Source organism: Nestor notabilis, unplaced genomic scaffold (genome assembly GCF_000696875.1).
Source record: "Nestor notabilis isolate BGI_N333 unplaced genomic scaffold, ASM69687v1 scaffold2796, whole genome shotgun sequence".
Taxonomy (NCBI): domain Eukaryota; kingdom Metazoa; phylum Chordata; class Aves; order Psittaciformes; family Psittacidae; genus Nestor; species Nestor notabilis.
Genome location: NW_009933123.1, coordinates 21,293 through 41,715, shown reverse-complemented (window position 1 = coordinate 41,715; position 20,423 = coordinate 21,293). Strand labels below are relative to the sequence as shown.

At 40.9% G+C, this 20,423-nt stretch overlaps 1 protein-coding gene across 1 annotated transcript in view; it reads left to right on the top strand.

Moving 5' to 3' along the window:
* Positions 1–321: 321 nt before the first annotated feature.
* TBC1D8 (TBC1 domain family, member 8 (with GRAM domain)) overlaps positions 322–20,423 on the top strand; it is a gene marked incomplete at its 5' end in the record, with an annotated part of 35,419 nt that continues 15,317 nt past the window's right edge. Inside the window, 6 exons of the mRNA XM_010016698.1 lie at positions 322–495; positions 4,577–4,695; positions 6,358–6,586; positions 10,175–10,415; positions 17,771–17,978; positions 19,481–19,675. Of these exons, the coding sequence (XP_010015000.1) occupies positions 322–495; positions 4,577–4,695; positions 6,358–6,586; positions 10,175–10,415; positions 17,771–17,978; positions 19,481–19,675 (1,166 nt within the window). The remainder of the gene's footprint in view (positions 496–4,576; positions 4,696–6,357; positions 6,587–10,174; positions 10,416–17,770; positions 17,979–19,480; positions 19,676–20,423) is intronic.

The following is a 20,423-nucleotide window of genomic DNA, read 5'->3' as shown; positions in this document are numbered from 1 at the left end:
GTTGTTGCATCTTGGTTGTGGGAGGTTTTGAAGAACAGGTTAGACAGACACCACTTATGGCATAGGTGTTACTTATCCAGCTTCAGAGCAGAGCTGGAACAGTAACTTCTTAAGGTGCCCTCAGGTCTTTCCACTTCAATTCTGTGGTTATATACATATATATGAGGAAAAACCGGAAACGCAATGAACTCCATATGCTTTTGATCTTCTAATCTGGTTTGCCTTTCACATTTTGAGCATCTGTAAATCACGGCACAAAACGGGGAAGAATCATTATCATTATGTTCTATATTTCAATTTTACGGCTTCAGGTATGAAAAGACTTGCAGGCAACAGAAGTGAAAATTGATGCTAATTCTCTTCCCTCCCTCTTTTCATTTACAGGTCGCCTGGTTGGTGCCCTGGACGCCGTGTTAGACTCTAATGCACGTGTCGCTCCGTTTCGAATTTTACTCCAAGTTCCAGGCTCACAGGTTTACTCTGCCATTGCATGTGGTGAGTTATTGAACGGATCAGAAGTTTACTGGGCCATAGCTATTGGTGAGTCACAGACGGAAAACCCCAAACCGATTCTGAGCATGGTCAGTGTCTGCATGTCCAAGAAGCTCAAGGTAACCCCAGCTAGTACTGTGTGTGTGGAAAGCTATTGCCTATAGCTTGTTTTACTACCAAATTAATCTCTGGTTGAAATTGCAGATAGGAATTATGCAAAAGCGTTAACTAGGAACATTAAGTTTCTATAGAAAGCTTGTTTAGCTGGGGGTGTTATGTATTAATTTTCTCTCTTTTGCAAAGTAATGTGGGTCTGTTCATAAGCATATCTTTTCCTACAGCAGTAATTTCTTACAGCAAGAAACTACTTATTCGAGGCTTTTGCCAGTCTAGGCTTTCACTTGCTTACTGCGAAACATCTTACCGCAGTTGGTTATAATGAAATATAACTGGGACGTTTGGAAGATGCTACATGATTTTAGGAGATAAAGTTGTCAGGGAAGAATGTCTAATTGCCTGGTCTGTTGTGCACTAATCCCTTTTGCAGTGTTTGTGCAACCTCTGAAGGCTGAGTTCATCTTCAGGAAAGCGATAAGGATATGAATTGCAGCAACCTTGCCATGGCACAGTAAAGGCCATCTGAGTGCTCTTGTTCCATTAATCCGTTCTTGCTTGGCCAGTCTGCGGAGCTGTTCTTATCCCTTCTTTTCCAGCCTATAAAATCCTAGCATCGAAATTTACAACAGGTTTTCCTTTGGCAGTGGTTCAAAGCTACATCAGGGGAAGTTTAGACTAGACTTTAGGAATCATTTCTTTACCAAGAAGGTGGTCAAACACTGGGAACAGGATTCCTAGAGAGGCAGTCGATGCCCCAAGCCTGTTGGTGTTTAAAGGCATTTGGACAATGCCCTTAAACAACGTGCTTTTAACTTTTGATCAGGCCTGAAGTGGTCAGGCAGTTGGACTAGATGGTCATTGTACGCCCCTTCCAACTGAAAATGTTCTACCTTACCCTACCCTACCCTTACTTACATAGATCAAGCCAAGTGTTGACATGTTGCTGATAGTGTTTGCCATTGAAGTCCTTTAAATGAAAGGGGCAATATATTTTTGCCCCCTTCCGCTATACAAGCTCATTCAGCATTTCTTCCTTATTTCAGCAGAGATCCCCGTGCGTGTTGCCCACTAATACTGGGAGTTCTTCCCTGTGCCAGATGTGTGTGAAGACGCTTGCATAAAGCCTGTGCTATTTTTGTTGTGGCTATGTTTTCTTCATTTTGCAATTGCTCTATGCAATTGCATCTATCTCTACCTCATCCTCTTTATATTTAAACAATGCCATCTCATGGCATTTTGAGCTTTGTGCTTACAGTCATCAGAGGCTTATAGTTCCCTATGACATCAGGTAGCTTTCACTGGAAAAGTAAATCCAATGTTGCTGTCGTGGGCCTTTTTGATTGTTTGAATATATGTAAATTTTCTTTCTGGGGCTGATTCTTGCCCTGTTCACCCTCTTATTGTCCATAGGGGTTATTTTGTATATTAAAGGAACTACAAATCAAAAACTTGCCTGGTTGGAATGGTTAAGGATTTCGTTGAGATAAAAGTACCTGATTTAATGTTTTCTAAAATTCAATTTGTCTCTTCTGAATGGAGGCTCAGCCCTGAGAAAATGAGGTTTATATTAATAGAACGGAAAGCAGAGGGCTCTGTTTTGTATGCTGCGTGGGTAGGACATACATGGTTGCCAGAGCTGCACAGAAATGAAAAACTATGGTAGCACAAGTTGTTTCTGACCGGTGCTGGCAATAGGAATTGGGGGAACAGCATCCCCTGACCCTTTTCTTAGAAAACTGGAAGGACTTAACCCTGTGCAGAAGTGGCCATCACTGCTTGCCCAGCTCTGCCCTGTCTGAGCAAGGTGCTTTGCTCAAACAGGATGTTAGGAGTTTTGTTACTGTGTTTGGAAGAAGCAGTGAGTCAAACTAAGGTCCCTGCTGTATAATATAGCAAGGACAAGGAGCAGCTCCAGGAGCTCCTGCCAGTCTCCTGGTGTAACTTCATTAGGCATGGCCATCATGTCATTAGGCAGTTAATTAAAATGACATTTTGTAATTGTATGTTGGCAGTCCTCTGTTCCCGGAGCTGTAGGCTTAAATGATAATATATGTGTAAGGGTCAGATCTGTGTTACAGACTTCTGCAAATCTCTGAGGGCTGCTAGGAAGTCTGGTCCCTGCCCAGCATGGCTGTTCTGGCAGAGATGTTTTATTCCAGATCGTTAATCATGTTATACCAGTACAGGGAAAAAAAAGAGGTTAACCTCAGCCTTGGTTCAGAATCACTGACAATTTTCCTTTCATAAGGCTTGTGGTCAAAACAGAAACCAAGTCCCAGTCAAGTGAAGTAGCTTTTGGGAGAGGGAGAGCAAAGGGATTGGCATAGAGTGGGTTTAAAGAAGAGATTAAGAGGAGTGAGGCTGTGGTTAGGCTGAATATACATTTGGCACAGGCACATGAAGAAGGTTGGTAAAAGATGGAATAAAATGCTGCGCAGAGCATTGGCACAGGAAGAGGAGTAAGGAACCCCTGTGGGACAAGGCCACTGCCAGAGCCCAGGCTCAGAGCAGTGTGAGCAGGGTGGATGCTGCTGTGAAAAGCGTCTTGCTCATGGCCTATTTCACAAGAGGCAGCCCACCAGCACTCCCATATGACTGGTATCTTTTAGGTTGCTCAGAAATAAATATTCAATTCAGTATTTGCTTTGTGCAGCCATTTTAGTATAAAATTACTGTATTTCTGGTGTTCTTAGCCAGCGATGCAGTTTGTTTACTTTACCTAAAGGGTATCTAAGTGTCTCTTCTTTCACGATTTTTTTTTGTTTGACCTTGATTAATAATATTTATGAAGTTCCATCACAAGATCTTCCTGTCAAGGAAGTTAAAGCTTGGAAAGTTTCCCTGCCAGTTGGCATTCTGCGTGGAAAACAGAGCAGGGGAAAGTGGAAAATCCTTAGCTAAATATATAATTTTTTTTGTTGTGAGGCAACATGTTGCATCTCTAAGAGATTTTATTTGTACACACAAATAAAATCTTGAGAAAATGGAACTTCTATTTGAGATTATTGAATAATAATTTTATTATTATATTAATCTGTGATTTGTAAGTCTCTCATTCCTTCCACTAGGAACGCATTAGGAAAAGCAACTTTTGTTGCCTTTACTTTTTCACCTATACTGTTTGATCTCCGCTAAGATCTGGAGGGGCCAGATTGTCCTGTATGTTGCCTGTCTTGGTCTGACTCTTCTGTCACCATATTGTGCAGTGACAGTTCAGTTTAAACCAGAAAGAGCCAAAGCAAATAGGTGGTGACTCAAATATTATTTCTGAAGTTAGTGTGAACACATTAAATTTAAAACAACAGCAGCAAAACCCTCAAATAAATCCTTAGAGAAGGAAGCCTTAAAGATTTGAAAGTCTGTATTTGTCCAAGATTTTGTGTTCACTGTATTTCTTCCCCAAACTGCTCTTGAGCCCCTTTAGGTGTTGCTGAACCAAACTCTTTTATGTTTAGGTACTTTAGAGAGCTTGTCAAATAGGATGCGGATTATGACCATGTATATTCCTCTCAAGGGGTGTGCGTGTGTGTGTGTGTGTATGCATGTGCACACCAAGGGAGGGAGAAAGGAAGATCAGGAACTTTTTGGGAACAGGACGTAAATCAAAGGTTTCCAGTGTCTGCTTAAGGAACGTCATGTCAGAATAAGCTGCAATCTGGCAGCTCAGGATGAAGTTCTCCTGTTTTTTCTGCTTCAACTTTTAATGCAGTATTTTCTGGCTGAGAGTGTTTGAGAAGATAAGACTAAAAGCACTAAGACTAATTCTGTAAAACAATGAGGTTTTTGTTTTTCTCTGACTATAACGCTGTGAATGAGACCTTTTGACCTGTTTGCTACCAAGAATTTTGAGGTTGAAAGCTGTTTCTCATAATGGATTTATGAAATACTGTGTTCCATTGCTTTCTTTTCTTCCTTTCAATTTTATTTTATAGGATGAATTTCAATAAATTACTTTTTGCTTTTCTAGGTGCCACTGCAGAGGAGATAAACCAGCACTGGGAATGGCTGGAACAAAACTTGCTCCATACTTTATCTGTGTTTGACAATAAAGAAGATATTGTTAGTTTTGTCAAAGGGAAAGTGAAGGTAAGGCAACTGTCTTACTTTCACTCTTCCCTATGTGATTACATGTGGTTTATTAGAAATAATGCCATGAAGTTGTTGTCATTCATATCTGGTTTTGTACTTATAAAAATGATTTATCGGTTTTCCGTGTGGCACTTGCACCTGGCCAGCATCTTTACCACATTTCCTTGGAAATGTCTCAAAACTGAAGTACCTAATTTAATCTTTATTCCACCCATCCCTTTCCAGCTTCACTGTTCTTCTCTTCCCTGTGATGTGCAGCTGAGCTTTCTTCAGCATCTGTTTTCAGTTCCTCCGTTTCTTCAAAACTTTATGTTAAATAATGTTTCTACCTTCCCTTCCTGTATCTCAGCTTTTCCTCCTGTCATGGTTTAATCACACAGTCCCCACAGCACAGGGACAGGGGACAAGGCTTTTGTGCAATGTCACCTGCATCATATGGATCTGGCATGGAAGCTGATGGTGGCTTTGCAGGATATGGGAGTCATCCCAAGCACTGTAGTGAGGGTGATGGCTGGACACATAGGCTTGCAGAAATGAGCATCCTTTTGGAAGCCTAAAGAATTTCAGAAGTAAAGGAATTTGGTGACCAGATTTAAAATAATGATGGCATGTGCAGTAAAACTCGGAAAGCTTGGTGTCCTGAGGAGCTACAAGAGGAGCACAGTGATGGCTGGTGGGGGTCAAGGTTTTCTGGTGACCACTGTACCTCAGGCTCTGGTGCAAGGTTTTCCTTGCTAAGAGTTTTAGTGAGGTGCTCTTCTCCCATACCTCCTTTTTATTGGTCTGGAAAATCTGTAGGAACATAATGGTTTTGGTCAGTTTCAACCCTGCTCCTGTCATCTCAGAGGGCTCTGAAGCTGGGGAAGAAGGGGACGGAGAGGCAAAACATCGTGCAAATCTTAGTGTTTATCCTGCTTTATTTAAAAGAACCCTTTGTCTAGGGACATTGAAAGGCTCAAATACAATTAACCTCTCTTGGTAATGCTGTGGCAGCCTGTTACCTAGCACAGCACATACTTAAAATTCTTCAGGTTTCATTAGTTACTGTTAAATCCAGGCTTTGGACCCCCTGCCTTTCTCCAGGCTTTTGACATAGTAGGACTGCTTGGTAATTGCAAATTATACCAGGTGCTGTAATGTACAGATTATTTGTCTGAAAGACACTCAACTTCTTTGTTGTAATACCGCTATTAAAATTCTGAACACTTAATTATATTTATGTAGATATTCTTGAAACCATGTTTTTGATGGTTCCAAGCATGTTACAAGTTACTGACAGATGTCACTGCTTTGCCTCTTCATAGAAAAATAGTACTGATCAGTATGCATGGTTGTTACTCTACCTTTGCTCTGTATACCTCAAATAACAGCAATCATAAGCCACAGTGAAATTGTGAACAGATGTTTCTGCCAAAGTCATTGAAAAAGTTACAGTAAAAAAAAAAAAGGCCCTAGAAATCTTGATTTGGAAGCATTCAGGATGTGTGAGAGATGCAAACACCACAGACATTTCTCTATTTGTGACAACTGCAAATCAACTTGAGCTTCATTGTAAGAAAGAGTTGTGTTACTAAAGTTTGAATGGGTAAGCCTGTAGCAGCTTGCTCGAGCGTGAATGCCATAGCTTTATCCTGATACATTATCTCATTGTGGACTCAGGCGCTGATTGCAGAGGAAACGAGCAGCAAGCTCGCGGAGCAGGAGGAAGACCCTGAGAAGTTCCGAGAAGCCCTGGTGAAATTTGAATCCAGATTTAATTTCCCTGAAGCAGAGAAGTTGATCACCTATTATTCCTGTTGCTGTTGGAAAGGAAAAGTTCCTCGGCAAGGCTGGCTTTATTTGAGTATCAATCACCTCTGCTTTTACTCCTTCTTCCTGGGCAAAGAATGTAAGTGATAATGTGTAAGAAATCTAATGCTGGGGAGAGGTATAAATATGTTTAAGGGCAAGAATAGCAAGGATTTTTATGAAAAGCCTATCTCACCTCTGAAATTTAGTTTCTGGGGCTTTTTCTGTTGTTCAGCTGAAAGATCCTGTTTAATTTATTATTCACTTCAGCCTTCATGTTTATATTTTAGTAAGAAGCCTGTAATAAAAACGAGGCATGCAGGCACAGCTGCTATCTGGTTCTTTTTCTCGCCATGGTGAAGCAGCCTTAAAACGTAAAGATCTCTACAGATTCTGAAATAGAGACTTTTAGTGCCAAAAATGGTGAGTGAAGACAGGTCCCTCCCACAGGCAAGGAAGCAGAGTCGTTGCTGCCGGGCAGCATGGGAAGGGCTGGTGGGGCCAGCTGCCTGCCTGAAAATAGCCCAGGAAACGTAACAGGGCTGTGTCCTGGAGAGCCAGGTGAAAATTCAGAGGTTTTAAGGGAAAACAACAGCAATTTAGGGATTCCTTTGTGCTTCTGAATAGCAGTACAGGAAGGTCACAAAGAGCGTGTCCTGGGGTTTTTAAGACCTTCAGACAGTTCAGCAAGCTGTAAGACTTTGATCATAGTGTTCCTTTACAGAGGAAGGCTCATGTGGTTATGAAAAGCCTGTCAGAATAGATATTAGATGGTAAAAAGGAATGTAGCCATTTAAAGTCTATAGCATTTCTTTGTTTAGTAAGATTGTGCATGAATTGCATGTTTTAAGCCCTGTGTATCCTGCTGGAACTTCAGCAAGGACAGTAATATAAACCTAAACTGCTATAAATATAGCAGGAACATTACCATTTACTGTCTGGATTTAATATTGGGATGACTAGTCAAATAAAACTGTAGATTCAAGAATAAAGTACATTAAAGAGAAGAAAGATAGTAATTGGTAATTGCTAAGACTTGAAACATACAAAGGCATTCTTAGAGTTAGAGGTCCTTTTTCCCCCTTGTATTATTTCAGGCCAATTATTTTGTTGTATCTGCAAAAGGTGGCAGAGTAAGGTTTAAAATGTTTGTTATTCGTTATAAAAACAAAAGTTGAGTTTTGCTGGGAAGACTGGAATAGAGTCTCTTGATACATACTAGACACCAGAGTTCTTGTTTAATCTCCTTGTTTTCTGGTTAGTATTAAATAATATCCTTTCTCAATAATTTCTTCGTGCAGGCTTTCTCTCATTAAATCTGATATATCCAGTCTGCAAAAGCACACAAAGCAAAACCAATACTTAATAATGACAGATAATGGGAGAAAGAGGAGGGAGAGAGAGAGAAACCCTTTATATCGTTCCAAAAATACTGTTTATGCAATACCACAGGTTGTTAAATGATATTGGAAGTACAACATCAAGCTATTTTATTTAAGAAGAAATCGCTTCTCATTTCTTTTAATAATATTTCAATATGAAAATACAACCCCCCCCCAAACAACTACACGTTTGCATCTTTTCATTTTGACCGTGGAAAATAGACTGCTCATTCTCTGTTGCAGGCAGTTGCATTACCTTTGTGTTCACATGCACTTGCATGGAAACCCTAAATAAAAACCTGGATTTTTTTTTATTTTTAATAGACTTCCACAGCTCAGTGGGAAGCTTTATATGTTGACATGCTTTCCATTTCCTCCATTCTGATAAAGCAAATGACTGCTGTTTCAAAGCTAGTGTTTTGTCACATTTATAAAATACTTGTATTACATTGAATAATCCAGATTTACTATAGTTCTGATTGTTACTATTAGAGAAGCTGATGCTGATTATATGTAGAACGAGTGATTCCTTGTCATCTTTTTTTTTTCAGGTAGCAATCAGAAATTAAATCTGGTTAAATCAGCTCCTGAACATACTGCTAAGAAATCACATTTATTGCATTCTTCAATACAGCATAGGAAAGAAAAAACAATATATGGGTTGCAATAAAATTATTTCTTAAAAGTGTTTTAACTTCGTAAAAATTCCCCCAGATTTTAGACTGAAATCTGTTTACAGGCAAAGCATTAAGTCTTATGCTTCTGGCAAGTCTGTCCCCTTCCCCTTGTTTTATTTAATGTTGAAATGACCTGGAATGCAATATTGGAACTTGTTTTTGACTTCTCATAAAATTAACTTACAGCTTATGTGAGCATAAACACCATGGAACATTTTTTCCTGCACAAGTCCCCTTTTATGTCAGCCTTGAAGTATTTGCAGGATTTCAGAGGCTTAGAACACCACATTTCTTGAAAGAGCGTGCCAAGGTTTCTTCATATTTTATAATTAAACTTGTGTTTTTCTAAAACTTTGAAGGCTTTGTACCTTTCATCAGTAGTTTGGGCCCCTTACAGTCTGCTGTGCTGTCACTGTAACCAACACTGTAGAGCCTATGTGATGCTGACCTGCTCGAACAATAGTGCTATTGCTATGGCGCTATTTAATCTTTCTTCCCTCGGCTGTGCCGGTACAGATGATTTTATGACCATTCGCAACAGTTTATGCGTGTTGACGCAGCTGTGCTTTATTTAAGTAAGAAAAAATGTAATCTGCAAATAATCTTGACAGCTGTGGTTCACGTAGTACGGAAAACTTGCTGAGGGTAGCTCCGTAGGTAATTAATGATCATGGATAAGTGTCATATATATATGACAATGTTTGTTATTACTGCCTTTCTTATTGTTTTATTGGCATCAGGAGACTTGCTAGGGATGTTAGGGGGTGTATTCTTGATGTTATTGGCACAGAGAATCCTGGGAAGCTTCCAACAGTTGTTAAGAAGAAATTTAATCTATTTTAAAGTCCTTTCAGCCTAATTTCAACCCAGAGATTCGTATGAGAGAGGCAAGTAACATCCTGCAGTGGTTATCTAAAATAAGCTGATTCTTTTTACCATTTGTATTTATATGACTCAGCGGTGTTTAAGTATAGAGAACAGTGTCCTACACTTTTTCTTTTCTATAAATAAGTCTGACTACAGTTAATGTTTAGGACAAACTTGGCTGTGCACCTTTTCAGTAAAAAGTATCCAAAATGGGAAGATCCCAAAGCCTAGGCAGCTTTTTTTTTTTGAACACCCTGTTTATAGTAGTGATTAAACTTTATAAAAATGTCCATGTGCAAAAGCTTCCTTGTGTACAGAAGTTAGCTTTATTTGTTTTCCACCTGCCTACAGTTTTATTTCTAGGAGATTACAAAGCCTTTCCCTGTTACCTTCATGCTCTTGAAATGAACTGTTTCTTCTGTTAGTAATGAAGCAGGCTGCAGAAATGACTCGTAAAGGAGTTAGGAGTGCAGCATATGGCAGGTATTCTGCAAAGGCAGAACTCCCCTGTCCAGCACTTCATATGAAAATAGGTAAAATTTTGAGGGAGAGATTCTGAAAAAGACAGTCTTTTGGAGTGGAAGAGAAAGAATGTAGAGTAGTAACAGGCATTTCAGCTTTTGCTTGGACTTTGTCTGCAAAAACGGGTCTTTCTCCTCTTCGGAAAAGTTTGCATTTCATTTCTAATTTGCCAAAGGTTTCACAAATCTGAAAAATGTAAGCAGAGTTTCCACCTCACTTTTGCCTTTTTTCTCCGATCAGTGAAACTTGTCATTCCTTGGGTTGAGGTCCAGAAGCTGGAAAGAACCTCCAACGTCTTCATGACCGACACAGTCCGCGTCACCACCCCAAATAAAGAGCGCGACTTCTCCACGTTCCTCAATATCACTGAGGCTTTCAGGATCATGGAGCAACTGGCAGATGTGACACTCCGAAGGCTACTGGATAATGAGATCTTTGAACTGGATCCAGGCCTGCAGGATCCTACTCAGATTACCAAGAGGTAAAGAGCTAAACTGTTGTCTGAGCAGAGGTTCAGTGGTGAGCTTTGTGGTTTGCTGTGTTAGCTGGGTAGCATTTCAAAGCTTTACTTCATTGGGTGCAAAAGAGATTTTATAATGTATTATGGTTTATCCAATAGGTGCATTTTAACTTATGTGCAAGTTTTATAGTCTTCCCTTAAACATCACTGGTTGGTTGGTTGTTTTAAAAGTACCATTCCCCGTAGAAGGGTAGATTGCAGCAAGGGATATTTTCCATCTTCCATGAAGAGCATCATTATTTTGTTTATAATTTTGGCAATGTGTAGGCTTTCCTGGTGCCATCAGTTCTGCAAAATTGTTGCTTTTGATTGTATCTGAAACATGGAATTTCCCACTAATGTGATTGCTATAGCTGACTTAGCAAGCAGTTATTGGATTTAAAAACCCTGCAGGCAGTTGCAACAGATTAATATGCTATTGTCAGCTCTACCCTGTGTGTCTCCGAAATGCATCTCTGCATTCATTCCTCTCCCACTACAGAAATGCACTGGGTTTCAGGTAGAAGATTGATAACTATTTGTCTGCTAATAACACAACACACAACTGTATGTTTTATTTGCTGTTGTGGGAAAGGGGAAGGGAAACTGCCCAGAGGAATTTAGAGTGGGCAGGATGGAAGAGCCCAAACTGGAACTTGCCTGGGGCATCAGGGTTGAGGTGCTGGATTAAAATACTTCTTTTCTGAATGGGGTGTGAGTGTAGTGCTTATTCCCTACTGAATCACACCCTTGGCTGCTCTTCCTTCCTCCCCTGCTGCCAGAGGCATGAAGGGAATCACCCACGTGTTATTTCCTGGCTAAAACATACAGAATGCATGGTATTGTTTCCCAAAAATCCAGAGACATGTTCAGTAGCCATTTTATTGTTTCCAAGGGGCATTTTTGCAGTGGTGTTGGGTGTACATCCTGGCCAAACAGTTCTGCAAGGTTTCATGATGGAGTTTAAAAGACTAAAATGTACTTTCTCTGCAATTTCATATGTACACACGATAAGGAATATCCATGATGTAGTCAAAGAATTCATTTGAGGTGATACAGTGGTGAGCAGCCATAAGCTTCTTTTCAGGGTTTTTGTTTCTTCATAGCCATGGTTCCTTTAAACACAAGAGCTACTGTTGTTTTTACAATGTACATGTAAACTGGATGTTGCTAGCATTGTAGGCTTTTGGCCCAGGAAATGCAGGATATGTACTTTAACTAATGAAAAGAAACTAAAATTACTGTTGCAAAGAAAAGTGTGAGCTTAGTAATATGCTATAATGAGGAGGCTCTCAGGGAATCAACCTTTAAGTACTTTGTGGCATTTTTGAAAAGGTGTATGACTATTGGCGAACAAGCAACAGAAACCATCCCACACATCTATTCCAACAGGTTTTCTCCTCACCTTCCTTCCAACTCAAAGAAGTTAGGGGGGGCAGAGGAAAAGGAAGGGTAAAAATATATTTACTGTATACTTCCTGAGCAAGGTGTTCTCTAACCTGTGCTGACGTGCTGTAGCTTGAGATGGCAGAAGGGAAAACATGGAAACATAGAAGATGCCAAAATCCCATTTCCTCTGCATGAATTAGGTGGTGGTTGGATAAGTTGCTGTTTCTGGTGCCCTTTGTCACACTTCAGCAACCACTTTAATGTAACGTGATTAAGCAAGACTGTAATTTGAATAGTGGATAAACTGGTTTTTGATGCTGACATGTTTTGGGGGTGTTGAACTTTTTTGCGTGTGTGAAGTTTTTGTTGCCACTTTCTTTTCTGAAGCCATTTTAGTACTACAAGAACAACTATTTTCCTCTTGACATTTTCCCCGATAGTTGTCTTTGTTAATTCTTGCGCATGATTTGGAAGCAAACAGTAGTCTATCAAAATGGAAGCAGTAATCCGCACATCATTAGAACTATTCCAGCTGTGTCAAATTAATGAAGCTGCTGTAGAATGCTTTTGTTTGTTAGGCTTTTGTTTGCAAGAGGCTCGTCTTGGTATATTTATTTTTGAAAAATGCACTTTTAATACTGTTTTGGTCTGCACATTCTACATCCTGAAAACCAGAAACCTTTTCTGCAGTTCCTGAGGTTCTTGGGGTCATCCTGCTGACCATTAGAAATGGGATTAGGCCAACAGTCTGTGACACAAATTGTATGGTGGCCAGAGTCAAACAAGTTTTCATACGGCTTAGCAAGAGGATAAGGCTTGGTACAATGGATTACAAAGAGATTAATGACAATTGAGTTAATTGCCATAAAAAAGAAAGTAAAGCTGAGATGTTTGATAATTACGAATGCCATTTGTGCCATTGTGTTTGATAATTACAAATTTATGTGCCATTCAATTTTACTGGAAACCTACGGTAATGGTTTTTTTCTTTTTTAATAGGAAAGTCACTAAAATCTCTGCTGTAGCTTTCTTCTGCTTCTTATTTCCATCTCTTTCAGGATGCAAGAATATCCATTACATTCCTCAAATGCAGTGAGGAAATTGGCCTGAGCAGAAACCAAAATTTAAAAGCTTTATTGCTGGTGCCAGAAAAGTTTCAAAAGTATGATAGGTTTCTCCAGGCTCTAATCCCTTTGGTTTCTTTTCTTCATGTCTAACTGTGAATTGCCAGAGAGGATGGCTTTTCTTCATATGAAGGCAAAGAGGGTTTTTAACATTTATCTAAGCTGAAAAGAAACTATCTAAAGTATCCTGAGTCATAGATGTCACTTCAGTCTTACTAATTCCTTCAGAGAAGGAATCTGAGAACGCTGTAAACCTTGAACAACAATGAGGATGTAACTAGAAAGAACTTGCTTTCATTCCATCTGCCCAACAAAATCATAGAATTGTTTGGGTTGGAAAAGACCTTTAAGGTCATTGAGTCCAACAGTTAACCCAGTTAACCCAGTTAACTCAGATAACTGCCAAGTCCATCAATAAACCATGTCCCTAAGCACCACATCTACATGTCTTTTAAAAACCTCCAGGGCAGGGTTTGGACTGTATCACTCCTGACAGATGATTGCCTAACCTGTTTTTAAGGATTTCCAGTAATGGAAATATCAGGATCCATGCCAGTACTTCACTGTCCTATCACTGAAAAGTCTTTCTGAAGTCCAACTTGAATCTTTCATGCTGCTTTTTGAGTCTGTTACTTCTTGTCCTACCCAGTACTATTTAGGAGTTCAGGTGTTCTCTCTTTTTTTAGAGCAACCATTTGCGTATTTGTATTATCCTGTCATGTTTAAACTGCACTGCCCTAGTTAAGCCAGGTTTTTCTTATCAGTCCTGATTTCATCCCTTCTGCTTGCTGTTTTCTGGACATTCATCACTTTTCCTATGTGGCTGCAGGCATGGGGTGCATGCAGGCAATACAGGATTGCCCCAGATGCCTTGCCGATGCTGAACAGGGCAGGAGCAGCACAACCACCTCCACAGCAACACTGGACACTTAACATTTGGCTGGATATCTAGTCTAGCTCATGCTTTGGCAAGAAAGGGTGGACCAGGTGATCCTTGAGGTCCCTTCCAACCTGGTATTCTGTGATTCTATGATCTCCAGGACTGCTGTTTTGCATCTTGGTGGCCATGCACTTCTGCAGCCCATCACAGTGCTCCTTTGTCTCCTATGAGCACAAGGCTGTTGGCTTATGTTCGACTTGTGATCCTGTGTAACCCCAGGTCTTTTCTCTTTGCTGAATGGCTGCCGGTGGAGATGGTCTCCATACTGCATTTATACAGCTTACGATGTACAGCTGAAAGTACATGTAATGCTTTATTTCCACACCATCCGTAAAGTTTATGAATATAAATTTGAATCTGATCCTGTTCTTCTGCTCATTAGCCTCTATGAGTCTCATGATCTGTGCAAGTTTAATAACAACAATCTCTTGATCCATTGTGCAGATTGCTGATGAAGATGATGAACAGAAGCTAGACCTCCTGAGTCTTCCAATTCAGCAGGGAGCCTTCGAGGCCTGCTTTTTAGGGTACTCTTTTTCAACTGGCTTGGTACAACAATTTTCACTTTAATCCAGTTTTATTTGTTACATTAGGAAATAAACAAGATTTTCATAAATTTTGGCTAAAACATCCATTGCATCTCCTCCATCTAGAAGTCAAGTGCTCCTGCGACATAAGGGAATGATATTCAGTTTACATGTCTCCTGGCAAGTCCGTGTTGGCTCTTCTCAGCTAACTTCTGGCTTGCTTACAAGGAGCCTTTCTTGCCACACGAATTTGGCATTTCTGCCAGTAAACAAGACGTAGGTAATTGGATGTGTTATTTCCAAAATCTGTGACTTTCTGGAGTCTGAATAGCAAGAAGAGTCTAGTAATTGGTTTCTAAAAGCAAGAGGTCAATCAGTCTGCTAAGATTTTAGATAGGCAGCAAGTGACTCAGCAGAGCTAAAATCTTGCCAGGTTGACTTCTGTTAGACCTGAAGCAGAGAAAAACATTTGACAGTAAGGACATAATTTTAAGTGTGCTGATACTTTTAGGCATTTTGTTAGTCTTGTGTGTTATTTCCTTTAATTTAAAACTCTTGAAAGGTAATGTAGGGGTCACACACAGGGAGTTATCACAGTTCAGACTTGCCCTTCACTTTGAAGTGCTCGAGTTGGAGGCAGTCCAGGATCCCATAACATGCAAGTTGAGAACTGTGCTTCAAAAGAATTGCTGAGTTTTCCAAAAAGTAGGGAACAAGGCAATTGCATCTCTTTGTCTTCTATTCTTCTGGTGCCTGTGTTACTTAAAAACCAAACCAAAATGGAAATTGGTAAGTTAGAAGTGAAAATTTCAGCCAGGTTGAGCACAGGTAGGAAGGTTGCATTACTGTTTGGTGTTGGAGGTATTGTAAAACTCAACATGGAAGCTGTGGGACCTGGTGATATCGGCCAGTTGCTGCATCTTTGCTGTATCGTGTTTAAACAATTGCCTGTCTTGTTTTAGGAGCTAATTTCATTTGTGGTTTTGAGTTATATGTTGTTGTTTGATTTGGATTTTTTTTTAACCAGCTCTAACTTTGTTTGGCTGTGTTTATGAAGGGAAGCAATTGCTTTAAACCCTAGAATCTGCCTGCCTAACAGGAAATATTTTCATGGCGTGCCCCTTTCTAGTAAAACCTCTTGTTTGAGCCCACAGTGGAAGGTGCTGACAGCATTCCATCCCCATGCTACCATATTTTCTTTCTGGGATCCCTTGCATCAGCTGGCCCCTGTTTCAGCACTTGCCTCTGTGCAGCCCTGGCTGTGGTGTGGTCTCTGCGGTGGCCCTGTGTGACCCTGTGTCATGAATCACCGGGGGACAGGCAGTTCCAGGGATGTTAGGGTTGGCAGCCTTCCCGCGGTACAGGGTAGGTGCAGTGCTTGGTGGATTTACTTAGTTTTACATACGGGAAATTTATTCTTCATCTTAAAAACCTGTGGGTTCTTGCCTGAAAAGCCCTGCACCTGGAGCCTGCAGCCCCAGAAGTTGCAGCAAGATCCTGATAACCCAGAAACTGCTGATTTTTGAGCATTAGAAACAGTCACCTCCTAAATGACAGACAATCTCTGCCTCCACAGAGGTCACACTCTTCCATATAATGCCTCTTTTCACATAAAGGTATAGAAATTGTTGCAACTGAAAGATGCAGGGAGGGTCTTACCTTAGCACAATAGCAGGAGAGCACAGCTCTACCCGGACCTGACTGCAGATGCTATCAGCAGCGTTCATCTGTGCTGTGCAGAAATGGAAAATATTTTAGTGGTGAGTTAACTAGGAGGCATATCCTGATCCAGCTTTGTCACAATAGCAGATCGCTGCGGGCACTTATCAGAGTTGCTCTCGCTATGGAATTTTAACTCGGGAGCAACCTTTTTGTCTTCCTTCACAAAGAGGGTTTTTCTTTGTTGTGTGTGAAAAACAGGAGACTATTCGTCTGTTTTCCTTGGATAATGTTATTAAGGAAGATAATGCTTGAGAAGGAAACAGCAGCCGAATGCTGGTTGAGCATGTTCTGTCTTTTCTGTTGGTCACAGCTACAGATCCTCCCCTCGCAGGTCTCAGTTTGTTCTGGAATGTCTTCCTCCCTGTTTCACATGGCTTTAGATTTCTCTGTGGATTAAACTGAAATAAAAAAACCCCAAACCAAACGATTTACTTACTGAAGCAGAGGCTTCCTCTGTCTCAACTTATTTTTAAACAGCAGGGCTGGGGTAAGGGGGAATTATCTACAGAAGAGGAGGGCTAGCGAAGGAGTGGAGAGGGGATTTACACCAAGGTACCACTCCCTGTTGTACTTCAGCCCACGCTTAAAATTCTTTCAATGGAACAAAGTCAAGCTTTTTTTAATCTTTTTTTTTATTTTTTTTATTTTTAATTCCCCCAAGGTGAATCATGTTTGGAAAAATTTGCTTGTAGTAAAGAAAATGATAGAATTCAATTCCTAATGTTTCTGGAGCTGCTATCTGTGAGCTGATAGCCGTGGCCTGTTTATAATGTAATTGAATAGATCTTTGAATTACTGCAGACTTCTCCATTAAAGAAGGAGGAGGGAAAAAAAAAAATCCCCAAAGCCAAGCCTGTATAAGCATAGCTCAGTAATGAAAGCTTAATTTATTTAAACTTTTTCTCTCCGTGTAAATGCGGACGGGTGGGAGGAAGCCAAGTCCAAATTGAATGTAACTGGTGCTGTTATTCCCAGCTGAGTCTTTTAAGTGACCTGAAACCATTCTGCATTTTGCAGCTGTTCTGGGGGCTGTAAAAGGCTGATACCTGTGCAGTTCAAGGATTTGATGATTGTAAATACCACCATCATTAACTCTTTTATTACTGATGACACTGGAATTACTCATTGAGCAAATGGATTACTTTCGGATGCAGGTGCAAATCCCTGGGGTGATGTTTGTAATGCTCTTGGGAAGGGAAGCAAGGAACATAAAGCTCATCTCTGTTGCTCAGTGTACACTCATCAGATGAAAAATTTTGTTATCTCCTGGGCATTGAAATCTGTAACTCTGAGGCTGGAAAGTCATACAGCAGCCATAGAAAATGCATGGTTAAATAATAATTAATAAGACTCTAACAAACCAGCTAATTGAAATTAGTGTCCTTTCCTTTCCTAGTCACTGCAGTAGTTGCTTTTGACCTTATTGTTAAACAAGCAAGTATCGATAATGATTCTTTGTTGTATTTCAAAGTCAGTCTTTTATCAGTGTGTTCACATAGGCAGTGATGATTGCTGTGCATGGTGCTTTTATTCTGTATCCCTTGCTCTTGGTGAGGCTAACAAGAAAAGCAAAGCTTCCACTGGATGTCCTGGCTTTTGGGGTCTTGTAATTCACTCTCACTCTTTTCTCTTAAGGGATCTTGAAGCCAGAGCACAGAATGAATTCTTTCGAGCCTTCTTCAGATTGCCCAGGAAGGAGAAGCTGCATGAAGTTGTAGACTGTTCTCTCTGGACGCCATTTAGTCGCTGTCACACAGCAGGAAGGATGTATACTTCAGACAGTTATATCTGTTTTGCCAGCAAAGAAAATGGATGCTGCAATGTTATCATCCCACTTAGAGAGGTAGAGTTGTTTGTTTCATTTAAGGTCCTTATCTGCCCTTTTCTGCTGTAAGCATCCACTGTTACCTGACTTATCTGCAAACTATCGTTTGATGAAGAAGAGTAGGATGCTTGTGTATATCTTGCCTACAGGATTGTTGTACAGGTTGTTCTGGGGTTCATTAGGGCATGAGTTCCTAAAAATACGGGTGATTCAACATGATCCTCAAAGCGAAGTACAGGCAGTTAATGCAGCTGGACAGAGCACTGTAAAAGCAATGTGCTCGGTCCAAGACTCAAACAGGGTCTCCCAGCTCCACCAACATATACATCCAGCTTAATGTGATGGAGACTTCAGCTTGGGCCCATTCTGGCATTATAAAAGCATCCTTGTCTGGGATCAACACTTGAAGTGTTGAAGCTACCCCTCCATAGGCAAACTCTAGCAAACCTGTAGATACTTTGCAAACTGTAGGGCAGAGGGAAAAAGGGGATGTTCTGGATGCAGTGATGAGCTGCCAAATTTACATGAAATCAGAGACTTATTTAAATGGAGGAAGAGTGCATGGGAAGGTGGTAGGAGTGGAAAAGGAGAAGGAAGCTGTCAGCAAACACCTGCCTGATCTGCTGTGGATACAAGGCTGTTATGATCTCTTAATTAAAGCTTTCCTTTCATCCTCAACTAATAACAGAGTAACATCCAAATGATATTCTAACTGTAGCAACTTACTTTCCACTGTTACAGAAACAAAGCAGTAAGAGAACAGTGTTACATGCTTAATCAGAAACAACAAAACAACTGTTTTCCCCCATCTCCAAAAGCGTGAAAGCAATTTTCTTCCTCCATCCCCCAGAATGTGATCAAGTTGATGCTTTTTCAAATCTTGTTTTAATCATACTCTCTTTTCTCATCTTGCCCCTCAGCCCATTCTCCAGAAGTGGGCCACAAAGTCATTTAAAGAAAAAACAAAACCAAAACAAGGTAGCTGGGATACTTTTTTTGGTGCTTGCATTGAGCTTCTAAAGAGACCATGAGCTTCAAGTGGTAGGATGTGTCTGATCAAGGAAACCTGGAGACCTTGTAACAGTCTTCCAATACCTAAAGGGAGCCTACAACAAATCTCGAGAGGGACTTTTTAGAAGGGCATGTAGTGACAGCTTTAAATTGAAAGAGGATGGAATTAGATTTGACATTAGGAAGAAATTCTTCACTATGAGGATAGTGAGACACTGGCACAGGTTGCCCGGAGGTGCTTTGGCTGCCCCATCCCTGGCAGTGTGCAAGGCCAGGCTGCACGGGGCTTTGAGCAACCTGGTCTAGTGAAAAGCGTCCCTGCCCATGGCAGGGGGTTGGAACTAGATGATATTTGAGGTCCCTTCCAACCCAAACCATTCTATGATTCTAGTAACTATGTTTAAAGCATGTGTGCATATGTGTTTGTACATTTTGGTACATGTAGAATATTTGAAGATCTGTAAGTGGATATGGTGCATAACATGTTTTCTGTAATGTTTCTGGAAAAGGTAATCAGTATAGAGAAGATGGAGGACACAAGCCTTCTCCCTAACCCCATCATTGTTAGCATAAGGAGCAAGACAGCCTTTCAGTTCATTGAGCTGAAGGACCGGGATACTTTGGTGGAGAATCTGCTCCAGAGGCTAAAAGAAGTGAACTCCAGCAACCCAGTGCACTGTAACAGCTTGCAAAATAAGAACCAGGTATTGAATTTCTGGATGTTTTTAGGATTATGAATTTAATGTGTTTATCCATTGGTCCATTGTCCTGTCTTCCTCTGGGGTTTGATCTTGGGCCAGTGCTGTGTGATGCCTTCTTAAAAGAGCTGCCTGATGGGGCGGAATGTACCCAGACCATGGGTGTGATTGACATGCATTGGGGAGCGGTGAATATAGCATCACAGAATGGTTTGAGTTGGAAGGGACCTTTAAAGGTCATCTACTCCATCCACCCGGCAGTGAGCAGGGATATGGTGGGGAGCAGGGTGAGGGACACCTCAACGATCTGGAGGAACAGGTTGACAGAGACCTTGGGAAGTTCAACAGAAGCAAATGCGATGTCTGGCAGAGTAATCCCATGCAACAGGAGGGGCTGGAGGATGGAGAGGAGCCATGTGGAAAAGGCGGGGGGGGGGGGGGGTGGGGGGGAGGGGGGGGGGGGGGGGGCGGTTGGGAGGTGTCATGGTGGACTACAACAGGTTGAGCTTTTATAAGTCAGCAGTGTGCTCATATCATGGAACGCCAAGAGCATATGGGGTTGTACTAGCAGGATTGTAAGCAGCCAGTCAAGGGATATTACTGGTCCCTTTCATTCAGCAGTTCTGAGGCTGATCAGCAGTACTGAGTTCAGTTTTGACTGTACCTCTCCACACAAGAAAAGCATTAACAAACTGGAGTAAGTCTGGTGGAGGGCTAAAAGATGATCGAGGAGATGTTGAGGGAGCAGGGCTTG